Consider the following 19,945-nt stretch of genomic DNA (forward strand, 5'->3'; position numbering starts at 1 on the left):
CTAACTTAATAAACAGTTTTAAAAACAAGAATTCATTCATTGTGTTACTATTCAGAAGAGGCAAGCAATGATTTGCATGTGCAAAGCATAGCACTCTGTGTATTAGTGTTTGCAAATCCAGTGCAAAAATCCACAGTTACAAGAATGTGTTGAAATAAATCTCTCAGCTCACACAAAATTGAAGCAAATTCTTCAAAACTTATATACATATTTAATTTATTGGAGTATTTTACAGAACAAGAATGCAAAATCCTTCACAATTTTTACAGATCTATCTAACCAGGAAAAGAAAGCCAAGTTTTCTCCTCAGAGGCACATCATGCAGCTCTCAGACTTGCATTCCAGAATGTATCAGAACTGTCTGTCAGTGGTCACACCACACAAATTGCTGAGTAGCAAGTTCAACTACACAGCAGGTAATTTTATAATGCTGCAAAAATAATTGTGCCAGCCCAACATGAGTAGTGCATTATTCAGCACAGAGACTCAATGTTATTCCTGTAAAGAAATTAAAAAAAAAAATGTTGTTAAACCTATTGTAATTCATCAGGTTGGGGGTTTTTTCCCACATCACACAACTAGTTCTGAGGACTTTTTGACTAAGTTTATACCAAATACAATCTGTCCTTTTTTACCTTCAGAAATGCATTGCTTGCTTTTCTATTTCACATTCTCAGAAATCGCTAGTGATAGTGATACTGGAGTGCACCCAAAGTATCTACAGATTGCTCAGAAAGAGTGCAAATTCAACAGTTCTAATTTCCTTAGCCATTCTTTATAGATTTAAATGCCAGTATAATAAAACTGAACAATAAACTATAATTGTCTGTCAGAAGTCTAATGGATCTTTTACAGATACTAGGAGCACTACTATTTAAAGTTTTGATTTGAACAGGTAGACAAGCAGAAAACAGTTGTCAGAAGAGATAAAGAAAGGCATACAGAAGAGATACCACGGGAAAAGATGCTGGAAACTAGCCAGGAGTTTAGTCATTTATAGTGCCAGACAAGGCCAATGGATAAAAAGTTACATATGTCTGGTTTGTAGGATATGTTTTCAAAAAAACACAGCATCCTTTGGAAATTACCAGGGCTAGGATCAAAACTTCTATTTTTTTATATCCAGGTGGACATTAATGGACTGTCCAGAATTACATGCTAGCCCAGTGTTTCTGAATATGCATTGTTCAAGCAGTATGTTTTTTCAAAAGCAGTAGCAACAGTATTAACGTACATAGAAACTGAGAAGCTTATTGAGCATCTACATAGATGTATGTAGACACATATATATTGCATCAGTGAAAGTCAGTAGACACAGAGAAAGTCATTAGGGGGTTCTTGTAAAGAAGTAAGACTTTGTTCTTGTAGCTACACCCTGACTACCAACACTCACAGCCCCCAAAAGTGAGCTACCTTTTCTAGCTTGCGCATGCAAGAAGTCCCACCTACATAATGGCACATTATGGTTTTAAACTAATGTTCCCTTTAACCAGCCTGTGGAGGAAATAATTTCTGAAGAACCATCCAGCTAAATCCCATTTGTTCTGCCTCTCAAAGGAGGATGAAACAAATCCGTTCTCTCTCATTAGTCTAATAATACTGTCCTTGCGACAATCTGCATTCAGCCTGAGCCCTTTGCCTGTACTTTACCCCAATCAGTTCACCTCATCTTGAGCAACTTCTAAGACTATAAATGCCTATGCAGCTTCAACCCCCTGCCAGATATCTAGGTCATGAAGGATCATTCAGAATCTCAGCGAGTCCACAATCATCAAGAAAGATAGGATAATTGGCAAGTCTATGCAAACAGTATGTGTATGCATTACAGTGTGCATCATGAGGTGTCAAAGCTTTCATTTCACAATTTTGTAGGGGTGTAAAGTGAGCATCTGTGGGCTAGGACAGAGGTAGAGGATTGTAAAGAAGGTCCCTGGCTGAGCAAAGTATTTTATTTCTTTTTTAATAGCTTCTCAAGTTACATGCTATCCTACTGCCAGATTTTTCTTCAAATACTGGCAAATAAAATGTGCTCCATTTTATTACAAAGAAAGCAGAGAATAATGATTTTGGATGTCGTGAAATTTAGGTGCACACTGTAAGAAATTGTAGCCTTCATGATAATTTCAGTGAAGTACTTTGGCTGTCAGAGTTCTCAATAGCCCTGTTTCTCCCTCCCCTGCCAGTGGTGGATTTAAAGTATTGATAGACACAGAAAGTTAGAGCTTAATCTCCTCCATTCTTTTCACACTGAAGGCTCTCTTGGGTCCACTGCTGAAAGAAGGTACTTGCGTTAAGTATCAGCATAATTCTGTTAAGGATTCCAGGTATTACTGTTGGTATGCTTGGTGGGGGGGTTTTCATGCTTGAATATTTTTTCAGATAAGGTGGCATACGTTTCAAAAAACAGCAGCAGACAATAGAAAATTAAGAAAATGGACCAACATGACACATGCAAAGATCATTTTTTGTTTCTGCTTTTGAAGCTCAGTCTGAATGTCTTAAGCTGAACTAATGCACACATTTTCAAGAGTGTGCTTTTGGGATTTTATCAGGACTTCAGAAAATGACCGTAACGTGGTTCTGCAAAACAAACTTGGGAACTCCAGAATACAGTATCCAAGTGTCCTTCTAAATACCTCTCACTTCCTCAACTCTTAAGATGCTCCTGCTTGTAAGGAACATTTACAGAAGCATTCCATTAGCTACAATGCCACTTAGGATGATACTCAATTTATAGATCTTCATAAGTAAAACATTTTGCATTGTGGGCATGACAACCCACAGATCAGCTTTACCTTCTCAGTCAAGAACCCTTACATTTACACACTTAATAGTAAACTAAATGTGGGTATGTCATGGGAGCACGAGTACACTCATTTTTGTTCACCTAGTTTGCTTGATAACCACAAGGTGAAACCAGGACAGCAAGGAATTCTGTGTAAACTAGTCACTGAAGGACCAGGGCACTTACTGGGGCAAGTGACCTGGAAGGATGTCTACCACTTCAGAAGGGGTATGCTCAGCTCTCTTGTAACCAGATCTCCCCACAGACTCAGAGCACACTTGACTGTGCAATTACTTCCTTTTTTCTTCCTTTCTTCCTTGCAATCAAAATAATGTGGTGGGACCTTTCTACCTACTACCAAGAATACTGCAAGGTATCCCTGTTTAGCTGGGATTTTAAGGTAGTGTGGGAAAAACCTCATCCTTAACTCTAATTTCACATTACATATATACGTATATTTATTTGTATTATATTTGCTGTTAAGGCATTATTGATAGCCACAATACGTAAAGAAACAAATAAAACTTCTAGCTAAATACCCAGAATATTCATTTCTAGCAAATTGTCAAGATATGTCAGTGGAGGTATGTCCATCAGGTACTAATGGGGAGGGGGCAGGAGGGAGGACTATGGGACACCCTCCCTAAATGTGCAGGCCAAAAAAAATGAGACATTTCCTTATGCATATTCTGTAAACTGGCATGTGGCCGGTTGGGCAGGACAGTACTCCTCTTGGTGCTGAGCTAGGGGCTGTCTGACAAGTTACAGAGCATTAAACCTTCAAGAAGTGGCAACGGGCACACATACACGCTGGTTGTTGGTAGCGGTTGCTCAGCATATACACTCCCCACTTGTCTGCATGCATCATTAAACTAACTGCTAGAGCTGTCATCTCACCTCCTTCAAGATATCACGTATTATCGCCCTCATTGCTGTCTTGCCATGACTCGCAGAGGAAGTTGTCCTACTGTTTCTTCCAGCAAAAAATTGTACCCATATACTACTTTGCACCCTCTTACACCTGCTGGGTTGAGGGAAAGCTGACTGGTTAACACATCATCTAATTGATTTAATTTGATTTAAATTGATTCCAATTTGTCGTAATTGAGAAGTGATTATTCTAAGAAATTCTGACAAGGTAGAAATCAGGAATAGTACTGATGTAATAACTTGAAATAAAAAAAATCTATATAGTGATGTCTATATCTAACACCTATACTTAAAAAACAAACAAACAAAACAAAACAACAACAAAAAAACCACCCAAACCTGATATATTTAGCAAATGCTAACACAAACCAAGCAAAACAAGTATGAGAAGAGAACAATATACACCCTGATTTGGTAGTGTACCATGCAAAGAAAGTTTCATGAAAGAAACTTTCATGCAAAGAAACATGCAAAGAGAGTTTCATGAATCTTTGAGACTGAAATTTCCCTGCTCCCTATTTTCCTCCTGAAAAATAAATCACTATGTCTGAACATTGGAATTGTGGTCTATTCCGAGCTGAGCTGAAATGATGCAGTAGATTCAGCACATACTGGAAAAGCAGAAAGCTCCTGCTATCTTTGTAAGCTAGTCGAAAAGTGAAAACAGATTAGAAAAATAAGTTCTTCAATAGGCAGCAACATTGCTTTCATACCAGATTTGATGAATTAAGTCCTCCCAGCGGCACTAACACCTGATACGCACATTGCATGGATTAGCAAGTTTTAGTCCAAGCAGAAGAAAAAACATTATTTTTTCCCTTCCAGTAACTGCTGCAGGTATATTATCTAATGAAAACACAACAAGATTTCTCTAAGGAATGTGAAATTTGTTTGGTGTTTTCATCAAACAATTATGTGTTGTTCATCCACTATCTGAGAAGCACTGAGGCATATCCAGACCTGATTACATTTATTCTTAGCTCCGGATCAGACTACCCCACTAGGGCAGCAAGCAGTTTCTCATCTCTGCCTTACCAGATCCTTGATGCAGGCATACACAAAAGAGGTGCTTTTAGTAACAATACAGCCACATTTATGTAGTATCTTGATCATCCTCAATCAGAATGTCTTTGATCATTAATGAAGCCTTTCAGAGTGTTTTGAATTAAAGGATAATTTCAAAGACATGTAAGAGGGATTCACTGACTGTCTTCTATTCAGACCAGTGGGAGGTAAACAGCTCAATCCCCTTACACTGCTGTGAAATGTACCTTTTCAAATACCGTATTTTCAAAAGGCATCAGACTTTTCAATAACTAAGAAGCTTCTAAGAACCACAGTAATATTTCCACTGATGTATCTTCAGCTAATGCTACTTCCAGGAAAACATTAGGTCTGCAGAAAACAGAAGACTCAAAGACTTTAGCAGTAGAAGAATATGGAGGAGTACTCCTAGAGCACTTCACAGCCCTTACAGCTGCAAAGCATGTATTCTTTTGCACGACTGCATTTGCCAGACTCTCCCCCTCAACATACAGAATAGGAAGCAGGGCTAAGTGAAAAGTGGTATTGCAACAAACAGCACTTTTGCATATCAATATTCACTGAAAGCTCTAACTTTCAGAGATTATTAGCAGGCGGTACGCCAAAAATACCAGTTCAGCACAAAACAGACTCAGAGGAGCATGAAGGTAAACAAGGGTTAGAGTCATATCGTAAGAAAGATGTCAAGAGGCACCTGATGAACACCACAAATGTTAACATCCAATGTATTCATTGCAGATTTGGAAGGAAACAGAATCCTTCCCCAACTGTCTGCAAATTTTGTTCATGTGCACCAAGTACGCAATGTTGTTCTTAACAGTTCTGAGAAACATGTTAGTTTATGGAAATGCATATGGAAATTACAATCTCAATTGCTTTTTGGAAATGCAATAAACTACACATTCTTCTCTCTGATGATTTTTAGCATTAATAATGTAATCTAACAAACTAAATATCAAAAGGTGTAACAAGTTGTTAGAACAGATCCTTGAAAGTTGTCCTTCCCATTACAGCAGGATTTTTCTATTCTACAAGGAACTTTAACAAGTCATCTCTCAGAGACAGAGAGGGATATATGGAATTCCCCCTCATATCCTTTATTAAATACATATATTATTTAATTTTTTAAAAAATCTAAGATTACTTTTGATTTAGTTGTTCAAATGGCAAAGACTAATTAGAACAACCAAGGTTTGGAAGCTCATTAATAAACATTCTCAGCAGCAAAAGTAACAGACATGAACTGAATATTAAGACATTATCTCCTCAAGGTCAAAAGAAGTAGTTCAAAAGGTTCCAACCCTCTAATTAAAAACAAACAAACAAACCAAGCAAACCCACAAAAGGAAATAAATAACACCACCACCACCAAGAAACAACCAAAAAAACCCCCAAAACCCCAACCAAACCAGAACAGGTATGTGAGAAAGTACTTACTACAATGTCTTCAGGAAAAGTATCCAGACTGAAAGAGCCATCATCAAACATGACTTCATAGAAAAGTTGGGATGTCACTCCTATGACTCTGCAACTATAGTATCGTGTATTCTTATGTTTCGTGATGACTGTCTGCCCAACTGTAATGGTCTTCTCACATGCTTTAGCTCTCTTGAAAGAAGAATTTAAAATAAGTCATTTTAAAATAGCAACTTACTCATCAGAAATTTATCAGTGTCAAAAAGGGTTGATAACAGCTCATCACCCAATGTAAAAACTTCAAATACAAAATAATTTCTTCCCATCATGATCACACAGAATTGTTTTACACATAATTTTTTTCCATTTTATGAGAAAACAAATGGCATCTGAAGAATAACAAATCACAGCACTCAAATATATTTTTGCAAGTGATGCCTTCTAACTAGTCTGCATTAGATCAATAACATACAATTAGCAGTATTTGTAAATTTTATTTGTAGAATAATTTGCAGAATTTGCTTGAAGAGGCAAAATGTGATGAACCCACACTATGGTCTTCCATTATTTTAAATTATCAGAGTTTTAAGTACTGGATTTCAGTAAGGTTCTACATATTTTGCTGAATGGGATGCAACAACTAAACGCATATCCAGCTCTGTAAGAGCTGTCTACAGCAGTGTACCTGAGTAACTTCCTAACCCATACTGTGCAGAACTTTTGCTTTAAAACTTCAGACATTGACCACCCTTCATCAGTTATTTATGCAGCAAATCAGTAACAATTTTTTTTTCATTTCTCAGTTTTAATGCCCCAGACCTAGTTATGTCACTCAAAAAAGTAGCAGGGTTGTTAAACTATGCAAAAATTCTACATCAAAAACTGCTTGATGGATTCTATGAATAAATAAAAAAAAATAATGGAAGCTTGTAAATGAGCAAATGCTCAGAAGCTCACATGATGCAGACAGCTGTTACATCTCAGCTCCCAACTATTGTATCCCCATGAACCTTTCACTTAAAAAGCAAGCTTCTTCTCCCAGGAAAAATAACATCAAGAGCTTCTCATCCTAATAACACAGGGCACTTGCATCTTATGATCCTGGCTGTCTATTCATTACCTCACAAAGGTCTATTTGCTTATGAAAGATGAGCTACTGTGAATGGCTATATGTGAACAGTTGAACTTTTCTTATCATGGAAGATGCTACTACAAGGAGCAACTACACTGGTATATTCTAAGCATAAAATATTTTTTATTAGAACTGTTTATATAAACAGCATGAGAATACTTTATTACATATGCTAAAGTAGTTACTCAATTTCCTAGCCCTAGCACTGTTTTTCAAACCTTCAAAGGCTGTGAATCCTTCAATCAATGTAATAATCTTAAAAAGTGTCTGTGAAAATCTGGGAATTGCTACAGCTATAGAATTTTTAGCACTAATATCAAAGGGAGAACCAAGGACAGCACCAGTTCTTTTCATTAGATTCCAAGCATTAACAGTAATGTCAGTGCTTTTGGGGAAGAGAAAAACTCACCCTAAACTTGAACACTCTGGTTTTGAGGAGACTGTAATCATTATTGTGCCTTTTTCTTGGACCAATTTCTGGGATTTAGAACTTTTAAAACTCTGCTCCTGCAGACTAAGGACAAATATTCTGTACCATTTTGGAGACAGTGCACTAAACCTCTGCGTGTCAGAGCTCTGCCTGACATACGCATTTGGAGGATTTAGTTGAGGTCACCTCAGATAGTAAACCCCAATGATGTTTCTAGAGCATTTTCAGGTTTACCCAGAAATAATGTTCTGAGCATACTCACAAATTATTGAACCCTTTACACGTATAACAAAATTGTTTCTTCCCCATTTTACCTGCCTATAGTTAAACTAAGTTGCAAAATTAACTACTTACATAAGAATTTACTGATATTATCACAGGAGCAATTACATGTCAGTTAGCACTTTTTATCCAGTCTGGAAATGTATGTAAGCTTAACTTTTAATTTACCTTTCAATTCTAGACTTTAGTCTATACAGTTGGGCGGGGCAGGGTCAGAAGTAAGCTGGAGAGTATGAATTGATTACTTATATGATATATTTTACAAAGGCTGGTATTACAGAAGCCCAAGGAAAAAAAGCTCTATTAAAAAGTTCAAATGTTTTTAAAGCCTGAAGATGAGACTCTTCAGAGAAGACAAAAGGAAAATTATAATATTTTAAGTGACAACAGAGGTTCATTTAATAATAAAAATTTCAGGGAAGAAATGCCATTGCTCATTAGAACAAATAATAAAACCCAGATATGCATCCTAACACAAGGAGAAGATTATTTTTTAATATGTTATCTTGGTAGGATTCTAGATTTATTTCTCAGAAAGAATATTGACAAGCACAGTCTGTGATTGATTGCATGTCCCAGAAAACATTTCCTGTCAGAAAATCTTAAGAATTTATTGATGTTAAGAATGTCATTTTTGACTAGAAAGGACAGTTGTTATGTAAGGGAGTCTATCAGATTAAAGAAACTGCTGTGGTAGTTACCAGATTATTGAGAAAGCTGTGGTTTAAAAAGCATGATTTTCTTTAAAAGTACCTAAGCCAAGGATGAACTAAGATAGTGGCAGAAATACAGAAAACCACCAGATACAAAGGAAAAAAGTTAACTTCCCCTTCTGTGTGCAAACTTCAAAAAGATAAGAAGGAAAATTACTTTCTCCTTCATTTTCAGTACAGCAGGACATAAAAATCTTGTTAAATAAAATATATAAGCTATATATATACATGAAAATATAACAATTATCATGAAATAGGAATCTGATGTATATCTAAATACCTAGAAACTTTCTCTGACTACAATGTTTAATGGGGGATCCTCAAAATTTGGAAATATATTTGATACAGGAAGATAACTCTCATAATTTTAAGCTTACTCCTCAGAACACCAATTTAGGCATGATGTCAAATCATGACATCAACAAAAATGTGTTGATTCATGATTTTTGAATATGTCTTTCCTAAGGCATGCCTTAGTCTTTATGAAATGTTACAGGGCTGGCAGCAGTTAGCAGACAATGGCAAACAATGACATTGCATTACTCAGGTATTCAACATAAAAAGGGTCTACAGCTTCCATCTGACAGCATCCCTCCATTCCCTGTGTGCTACAGAGGTAAGAACTGGCTGATAATAGCAGAAGATAATTTGAAATAGCTCAAAAAAGCAGCAACAGTAGGTTTTTGCAACTCCTGTCTAATGGTTTTTTGCAGCTTCTGTCTTTGCTCCTTCTAAAGACAGCTTTTCAAAATGCACAGCTACCTAAATGGCCTCTTCTGATCACACTTCCCAAATGAAACACCACCTGTGAGTATATGTTTGCCTCCAGCTGGCTTTCTCTGACCCTCAGTGCTGTCTTTGCTAAACTTCTATGGATCCTTTGCGTTTGTTTTTTTTTTCCTGTTAGCATACAGAAGTTGCATACAACTTCTTTGCCTCATTTCCTTGTGTATGAAAGTTCTTTTAATCAAAACAAATCCATCTGCAGCACCTATTCTCAACTGTACTTCAAAGTGGTTTTGCAGTTTGATGAAAAATGTGTGAGTGATATGTTTCATGCCCAGAGAGAAGAACAGTAAAAGGAAAAATGAAAAAACATGGCCTACTGTCTGTAAGTGGTAAATCACAGAGCCTTCCTTGCATATTGACACTCTAATTTACATAACAAAATAATACAGGCTGCAACAGGAATAATCAAAAAACGTTCTGTATAAAACAACTCTTCTACTACCAAATTTTTATGCTATTCCTAAAGCTGTACGTTCAGCAAGTACAATAGGCATGCTTACTTTTGAGTCCACGGACCTCCAAAGATCATATTTTTGATAAGTCATATTGACCTTTAAAAACTCCAGTTCTTGGTATATTTCCTTCATTTGGTAGTACTATGTGGATGCAAGGATTATGATTTCCCTTTCGATTGTCTTTTTGATGATTGTTCATCAAAACACCGAACAGCGTTTTCCATGGTTGACATTAAAATAATACTCTAGGAAAAAATCCCAAAGACAATGCAGAATCTGATCCCCAGTGAAAATTACTTATGATAGTATATTGGTGAATAATTTGGACACAATTTGCTTGAGATCACAGGCATAAATAATTTGGTTGCATACTCCACCTCATCATTACAATAAGCCCTTGCTGGAGGTGAAAAGATACACTAATACCGGTAAAATTAAAGTTATCTGAATGTAGGAAGGGTTTTTGTTGCATAACCTCATTGACTTACATATTACAACACCACTACAGAAACATATCACAGTTTTTCCTAGATCCCAGAAGCCACCTTTTGGTTGTTAAGTTTTGGATTGTTTGGTATTTTTTTAAAACCTGAAGAAAGTAGCAATCACAGGTATTCACTGACCATTTAGGCACAATATCTAGGGTCTATATTACTGAAAAAACCCAGACATTTTTAGGTTTGTTTCCTTGAAAGGAGGAGAAATAATAGTGTCCTTCCTTTAAATACAGTGTTTTCAACTGCTAAATACCAGAAGAGTTGGTTTTTTTCTTGCTGACATGGAAATGTATTTGATTCCTGTAAAAATTTGCAGAGTATAATTTTTCAGTCTGCATGATTCCCCTGTTCTACTTTTTCTACATTGCTATGCCTAATGGTGAAGAGCAATGTAATTTCTGCACAAAGGAATAGCTAATAGCTAAGAAAGCCGTAACAGGAAAACCAATGGTGAAAAAAACTTCCAAAGGCTTGAACATAAGATTAGATAAATTATCCAGAAGACAGGGCACAAAACCAAGCATATACAAACATATGGCAATCTCCTTTGTCTCAGGAGTAGGTTAAGAATTTCACAGAAGAAGATTCTTTAACAAAATAACCAATCTTTCCAAGTTTTGGCCTGATGAAAAATATAAAAGTATAATTTTTCTTTCTCTCCTGCAAATCTGATTTTGATTTGAGCCACAAGAAAAACATTAACACAGAATTTTTCAAAAGGTTGGTGCTGAGTTTCAAGAAAGGATGTGATGGTCTAATTCCAAGGCACTTTGAACATCTTTCACACAAACTTTTAAGTAGTACAAACAAAATCCCATTTCTCTATAGTTGGTTGGTTTTGGGGGTTTGTTGTGGGTTTTTTGGTTTTTTTTACTCTACCTAATATAGGTCAAGAAAATCACTAAAAAAAAATGGATTTTATGGGATTCCATGTCGGTCCATTACTGTTGTGTTTTATTCTGATGAAGTTTTCACTTCCCACCATTCAAAATAATAGTTATTTAATAACTTCTTTTCTGTTCCAGAGAAAGTGTACACTAAGAAAGTTAACTGCTAAAGTCTGCACTGTTTTGTATGAGCTTGAAAGTATAAATTCTGCTTAAACAACCTACCTGGTTTTCATTAATATTTTGTAGCTATTTCTATTAATAACATGAACAGCCAGAAAAAAAGACTGTTAAGGCAGATATACCACTATATTAAGTGTTGGATAAATATAGAGAAATAATCCAAAACTTAAGCACATTTACTATTTAGTATCACAAAAGAGAATAATATGAAGAAAATCACACACATTGTTTAAGGGGGATTCCATTGCATAAGGGGATTCCAGCGTCAGAAACAGGTATTTTAGAGGAAGGTGGAAAAGTAAGGGGCTGAGGAAGTGGTCGCAATATACATACAAAGTGGGAATAGAAGAAAGTATTATGCAGAAACTTCTGTTTGATCGGGGAATGATTTCACAACTAGTGATGCAAATCCCACTACCTACAGTACAAAGATTTGTCCCAAACAAATACTAGAAAATATTTGGGAAGAACAGCCCTTTTTTGCTGACCATTATTTTAACCCACTAATTTTCAACAAATGAGAATGTTTTCCAAGAAAGCCAAGAAAAATATCTTAAGCTGCCTATACAGATAGAGGTTTAAGTTTGTTTCTCAAACCAAACTCATTTTCCTGAAAAATGTTTGAAGAAACTAAACCCATTTGGTTTAGTGTACTAGTTTCACATGTCAATCCATTTTGGAAAAGAAAAATCTTTACAAGGCTTAACAGTTCTGTGGAAGTTCTAAACAGTGACACACAATTTGCTTCCCTTTTTAAGAATTACCAGCAGACTGAACACTCAGGACTGATTCCTGTAGTTGGCAGGCACTACATTTTACTACAATCAAAAGAAATTCTTACTTTTTAGTAGTATTGTCATTGAGACCAAGGATTCACTGACAACCTCTTGAAAGAAAGACTTATGTTACACAGACCTTACCTAGGTTTATTTCTTTCACTTCTAACGTATAAAGGAGATAAAAAGTTTGAAAACTTAAGATGCTCAACTTGACTAACTTACCAAACTATGTAAGACTATGTTAAATCCTTCTAGGTTGCTAGGAAACAAAATACAGTTTCAAAAGCTCAAGATAAATGGCAAGAGTTCTTTCTTAACTGAGATAGTAACAACTAATTTGGAAAAAAAAAAGACATTAAACTAATTCTTAATATGCCTCATGTAAAATTAAAGGTTTCTCCTCAGCACTGGCTAGAAATAAAAGGGAACAGTAGTAACATGAATTTCCATGACATACCATGCTATTTTGCCAGATGATAGAACAATTATAATTGGATATTTGCAAGACACTGCTTGGCTGCAGAACAAACAACTTACATATATAACATATCCTTTATCTCACAGTTATCTGTGAGTATTTGCAAGATTCTGTGATCTGGGTATTTGTAACACACTCCAGTTTAACAAAACAGAGAACTGAAGGATTTGTTCTGACTGTCAAACCAATACATTCAACAATGATTCTAATGCAAAAATATGTTAGGTATATCAAGTATCATTTCTCTCAGGTAACAGCACAAGGAAAAACCTTCAAGATGTAATACTTTGCTATGTATAGGAATATGATAGACAGAGATCATAATATGGATCCTTTCTTCCATTTTCTCTGGATATATACTTTAATTCTGCAGTTCTAATTCTTAACAAATAAGGAAACATATTCCTTACCACATTTTGTTTGGTCTTGTGCCTGAAACACGTGATGTAGACAACATATGGCCAGTCATCAGGTTCCATCAGCACTCCTGCAGCATGGGCACAGGTAACGTGGAAGGAGGCTGGGCAGCGTCCATACGAACACTGAATGCAGGCACCAGAGATTTTCTTAATTTTCTGTCTACAGAACATACATTTCTGTAAAGCAAAACAAACAAGAGTGTTTGCCATACTATCTTAACTTTATTGATTTCTGCAAGTATCTTGAATACTGAAAAGTTACTTGTGCTTCATTGATTACATTTTTTACCTTGCAATATGCGCGGCTAAAGAACCAGCATTTTTTAATTACAAGATAACTTAGTAATACAGTAATTAATAGATAGCATTTTTGCCTTTTTGACGTTAATGTGAAGACTATCTGTTCTGGTGCTATAGTAAGAAAACTGATATATAGATAGCTATATTTTCCATACACTCCTCTGAAAATTAACCTGCTTCTCTTAAAACAGATAAATAAAAAATCCTATACAGAATTCTGCAAAAAGTAACAGTAGGACTCAAAAATAAAGAGAATAGGCCCATAGAAATGTAGGGTTAGACAGGACTTCCACATATCATTTAACCCAGGCCCCTACTTTGAAGCTGGACTAAATGCATGCTTAAAACAGTCTTTGGGAGATGGCTAATCTAAATCATTCATGAAGTAGTTTCTACAACATTCTCAGATAACATAAACCGTGGTTTAAGCCCAGCTGGCAATGAAGCCCCACACAGCCACGTGCTCACTCCCCCCACTGTGGGATGAGGGAGCGGATCAGAAGAGTAAAAGTATGAAAACTCTTGGGTAGAGACAAAGACAGTTTAATAGGTAAAGCAAAAACCGCACACGCAAGCAAAGCAAAGCAAGGAATTCATTCACCACTTCCCACGGGCAGGCGGGTGCTCAGCCATCCCCAGGAAAGCCGGGCTCCATCACGTGTAACGGTTACTCAGGAAGACAAACGCCATAATGCCAAATGTCCCCACCTTCCTTCTTCTTCCCCCAGTTTATATACTCAGCATGACGTCCCATGGTATGGAATATCCCTTTGGCTTGTTCAGGTCAGCTGTCCTGGCTGTGTCCCCTCCCAGTCTCTTGTGCCCCTCCAGCCCTCTGGCTGGCAGGGCCTGAGAAACTGGAAGGTCCTTGACTTGGTATAAACACCACCCAGCAACAACCAATACCATCCATGTGCTGTCAACATTGTTCTCACACCAAATCCAAAGCACAGCACTGCACCAGCGACTGGGAAGAAAATTAACTCTATCCCAGCTGAAACCAGGACAATGTGTTACAGCGGATAAATCTCCTCAAAGTTAGAAATGTTTTCTTTATCTCAAGCCTTCGCATAATTCCACAGCTCAAGGCTGCTCCTAAGCCCCTTTTCATTCTTTTTAGTCTGACTTTCATTGGTTAAGTATTTAACATAATGGTGATTGAGTAGGCAGTATTTCCCCACTTCATATATTAAAACATCATGTGAACAGCCTTACCAGTGTCAAGACATACTACTTTTTCTCCTTTTGTCAAAATGGAGACCACATGAAAATATTGTCACTATTTTGTAAGTGACATAAGTCAGTGGCCCATATGAAAAAAATGATGGGACATGAGCTAGGTTAACTAATTCTGGGAAATAAGCTCCACCGTATTAAAAAAGACAAAGTACAAGATGACTGCTATCCTGCCACCAAACGACATTAACAAACATGGTAGATAGAATAATTACTTTAATAACTTCTATGGACAATTGTTTTAGATCACGTATGGGGACTATCTTCTGATAACTCTCATCACATCTAACAAAAATGCCAATATTATTGATGATCATAAAATCAATTCAGCTGTTCTAAAATAGAGAGAATTTCTTTAATGACACAAAACAGTGAATTCAATAATCTGAAAACATACTGCTGCAATAATGATTACTTCCATTGTTCTAAATTTGCAAGTCACTGATTTTGTTAAACACACTCTTGTCTGCCTATGTTGGGAACACAAGTAAGAATAATTTTGATTTATTTTTCTGTACGGTTAATAATTTGAAGTATTTCAAACTAACTTACATCAAATACTTCTTCCCAAGTCACCCGAAAATTTTGTTCTTTTTTTTATTATTTTCCCTATTCTGAAGAAAATCTGCAGAAATTTTACTGTGTAACTCAGCACTTACATCATTTCAGTGGCTTACTGGCACACAGTTTGTTATTGAAATAATGCCTTTTGCAAGTGCTAGCCCTGTCAAGCTCATTGGTCATGCAGGGTTCTAGTCCATGCATCATTCTGTACGTGAAAATCTCTTCAAGTTCTGCCTTCATATCCACCCTCTCTGAAAGCCAACAGTCTGCATGGCTTTGCACAAGCAGAAACAAGAGCAGTATCCGGAACTTAGTTAAAAATTCTACCTATCATTCATTAAAAGGACCAGAACTCAGCTCAGTCTGCTGTAGCAGCATCAGGTCTGAAAGACTAGTAAGAGGTAAAGATGATTTTGTCATCAAAACAAATGTTCCAGAGACATCACTGACGTGTTGATATCTCATTGTCATTTGTATTCATGTGCATGAAGCCATTTTCAGATAGATCAAGTACCCGTGTCTTGAGGGGACTTAAGGACTTATATATTATTTTCATATATTTTTTCATATATTCAGAACCAAGTAAAATGGGAATTCCAGAAAGAAAATACAATTGAAATCTATTCTGTGTAATGTCTAAACACAGAATTCATGCAAATACAAAGCTCCTTTTGAATGATTTTTAACACAGATATACACAGAAATTCACCAGTCCACTTAATGAGAGGAAGTACAAAATACATATGAACATTAAGAAAAACCAGACAAAAAAACTGCCACATGTTCTGTCTAAAACACTCAAAAAATGTAATTCAAACAAAATTTAGAGAATGAGGAAAAGGGATGAAAGAGTAAATTGCAGATAAACTAACAGTAAACTGAAGGAAGTATGTTACAGTAGGAAATGCTGATCCCCTTAAATTATTTGCAGCACTTGTGCAAGGCAGCAAATATGCAAACATTACAATGTGGCTGTAAGATGCTTCAGCATCTTACTAAGGTATCATGAAAACTTGGGAGATGTTGAAATCTGAAACATTACATTACATGACTAATGCTTTAGAAGAAGATGAACTTCCATCTATACATATGTGAAATTGTTCTGTTTTAATATTTTAAGTCTTATCACCTTTCAGAAGTAGAAAAGTTCAGGAAAATAAAAACAATATGAGGACAGTGAGGGATGCTGGAAGAGATGCTGAAAGTGCAGTCAGGAAAACTGAAAATGTAACACACAAAATGGGATGGCCAAACCCACAGAAATTAGAGCAAAACTTCATGCATCCCTGTAAAACAGATCAAATTCTCTGTTCTCTTCATGCACAGGTTAACTTAATAAGAAAGTGTTAGACGAACTGACATATTGTAAGAAAAGTTATTTCTCACAGTACTCTTCAGAGGTGCAACATGAAAGTACTGAAATATTTTTTTTTTTAAAAAAAAAAAGCTGTCAAATTACTATTGCTGTATTCTTATTTTCATCATGCTGGTGCAAAATTACTGTAACACTGATGAAAAGTGAAATTACTTTTGTTTTACTCTTACATAAAAGGAACACTGCTTGGTTATATGTAATTATGTTCTTCAAGTTGCTTAAAGAAAGTGAAAATACTTCCTGTGTTTTAACAATGACATGAATCCATCTCACTGTCAAATACAAGGAAGATAGTTGTTACATCAGTGTGGTGGGTTGACCTTGGCTGAACACCAGGTGCCTATCAAGGTGCTCTATCACTCCCCTCCTCAGCAAGACAGGGAGGGGTGAAAATAAGATGAAAAAACTCATGAGTCAAGATAAAGGAGCTTTAATAAAGCAAAGGTTGCATGTAGAAACACAGGAAAACAAAAGATGTTATTCTCTACTTCCGATCAGCAGGCAATGTCTAGACGCTTCCCAGGAAGCAGGGCTGTAGTACGCATAGCGCTTGCTCCAGAAGACAAACGCTGTAAATAATGAATGCCCACCATTCCCCACCCCCTGCCTTCCTCCTCCTTTCCCTTAGCTTTTATATCTGAGCAAACATCATACGGTATGGAATACCCCTTGGGTCAGTTTGGCTATGTCCCTTCCCAAGATCTTGCCCACCCCCAGCCTAGTGGTGATGGAGGGGGATGTTAGAGAGACAGATGCTGTGTGAGCGCTGCTCAGCAACAGCCGAAACACTGGTGTGTTATCACCAACTTGCCAGCTACCAATACAAAGCACAGCAGTATGAGGTCTATAATGGGAAAATTAACTCCATCTCAGCCAGGCCCAATACAATCAGTAAACTTCAAATACAGATTAATCTTTTGTGCTACACTCTTACAATCTTTAGGTATCAAAGAAGATTAAGATCGTGGGTATGAACAGGGGGAAAAGTTACTGTACATGCAGGGGAAAAAAATAATTCTATTTCTCCCCATGCTAATGGAATACCAGAAAAATGCTGAAAATCAGTCTTCTTTCAGAAAGCAAAAAAAGAGTCAAGGTTGACAAATAATGAAATATGTTTCCTATTATTTGTAAGATGCTGTGTCCTTTGTAGAAGTATGACAATGAAAGGGATGATGCAGATATACCTCAACTTTACAGCGAGTCTCAAACTTAGCCATGAATTTTAAAATGTACACAGATCCACAAACAAAAGTCAGGTGTAGAAGCAAATTCGGAGCTTGCATAACTGTATTAGGCAGCAGGGCCCTATGCAGTCATATGAGAAAAAGCTCTTTCATCTTTGAAACTATAAGTCAAAGTTAATCTATGATATTTGATTAATAAAATCAGAATACACAGAATAAAAGCAGAGCAAAGTATACGAATCTTCTTTGCACAGACTTTTGGAACCTTAGCTGAGCTACATACCAAGCCCTATATAAGCTGTAAGCAGTAAATTGAACTATGCTGTGTCTGACCCATACTGGCAATTCTTTCCCTCCTTAGCTTCTAACTAATAATATATTTCTCATACTTTCACTTGGAGCTTTACAGCATATGAATTTAAATTACTTTTTTCACCTTTTCTTTCCCATGTCAATACTACTTTTTGTAGTGATACATGAAAACAAAAGGATTATATGAATGTAAAAAATAATAAAAAAAAATAAATCACTGAAAGTGACCAAAGGAAGAAGGCATCAAAATCACAAGAGAAAAGAGGGAATTACCCGTTGTGAAGGCTCAGGTTTCACTCTCCCTTCCCCACTTGCCTGAAGTCCGAGTTTTTAAAGTTTGTGAAAGGAAGGATTTGTGTAGAATGGAATAAATCCTGAACCATTCTTGCAGAGGACAGAATCTAAACACCTCTCTGTCTGGAACACCCTCATATTTAGGTATAAAAGCTTTCTACTTGTGAAATAAACTGGCTTGACATACTATGAACACATTTACTGAGATACAGCCATGTTAATTCAATGCCCAACTGCCAGTTCTTCAGTAGTCTGAAACTACAACTGTTCTGACCAGCTAAAGCAAATTCAACATCCTAGATTGCTAGGAAGAACGTCATTCTGACTTAATGCTTGCTAGATATTAGTGCGAGGCAGACACAATGGGGGAAGCAGATGAGGATCAATCTTAATCTAATCAGAGATTCAGATGCAAAATGAATTGGAGAATAAATAAAATTGTTTATATAACTGGAGATTAAGAATATAGGACAGAACAATGTACTGCAATTTTCTAGATGATGAAATGACCTCTTTTTGCCCCCAAAATGAGAAATATGCTGCTGCAAATGGATTTCATAATCATGGAATAGCTCTTTAATATTAATAGGTTGCAAACATATAAACAGAATGGATTTTAAAGAACAAGTCTGAGGAAACTGGATGCCAGGATTTTGAAGAAGAAAGCTCACTGATAGCTTTCATAATAATTATTATGCAACCTTATACAAAGAATTTAATATTGCTTCCCTCAAAAAGAGTAATATTTACAAAATGAAATTCCAGTCCCTAACAGGATCATGAAGTAAACACAGTAACACTGCTTTCTGATGCAATGATTTATTAAAATAAGCGCAAGTTGAGGTTGTGGCAGAAAGCTGGGGTTTGATTTTAGGAAACAATTTGATTGATTCCTCCCAAAAGTATTGTTATGCCTTGGTAAGAAGAATGAGTTATGTGAAGAAGCACACTATAATACAGCATTATGTTCTACAAAAAGAAGCTATTTCAAGAGAGCTTCTAAAAGTAATTAAATCTCAACTATTACTAAAAATCAACCCATAAGTGCTCTTCTCCTACTGCTGCAGATGGTTATTAACTACTAGTCAGTAACTGAACTGTATATTCTCATTCTCTTTTATATATTTGGCTTTTTTGGCCTTATAGGTATCATTGGAAATAAACACTAAGGCAAAGACACCATTGTAAAGTTTCGGAAATTAATGAAAAATCATGGGTGATGTGTTTTTTTCCTGCGATATCTGATTTAGCACCTCTGCATTTCATAATGGATCTGCTTTACCTCAGAATTTGTATTACCAGACAAGCAATATTGCTGTTGTGTATGATCACATTCTAGATATGCAATGTTGGTCCTACTGAAAGCAATAGTAAAATACCGATAGATTTTAACAGAGCAAATATTTTACAGAGAATATTAACAGAAGGACCTTCACCAGCTTATCAACTGTTATAAAC

General features: G+C 36.2%; 1 protein-coding gene across 2 annotated transcripts in view; it reads right to left on the reverse strand.

Annotated features, from left to right (window-relative positions):
* The window catches only part of KDM4C (lysine demethylase 4C), a 297,463-nt gene that overhangs the window by 17,915 nt on the left and 259,603 nt on the right, over nucleotides 1–19,945 (reverse strand). The window contains exons 18-19 of one of the 2 annotated variants that reach the window (XM_056324192.1): nucleotides 13,211–13,396; nucleotides 6,197–6,367 (exon numbers count right to left, since the gene is read on the reverse strand). In XM_056324192.1, coding sequence (XP_056180167.1) covers nucleotides 6,197–6,367; nucleotides 13,211–13,396 — 357 coding nt within the window. The remainder of the gene's footprint in view (nucleotides 1–6,196; nucleotides 6,368–13,210; nucleotides 13,397–19,945) is intronic. The other variant, XM_056324193.1, reaches the window with a different exon arrangement.

This window comes from Falco biarmicus, chromosome Z (assembly GCF_023638135.1).
Source record: "Falco biarmicus isolate bFalBia1 chromosome Z, bFalBia1.pri, whole genome shotgun sequence".
NCBI lineage: Eukaryota > Metazoa > Chordata > Aves > Falconiformes > Falconidae > Falco > Falco biarmicus.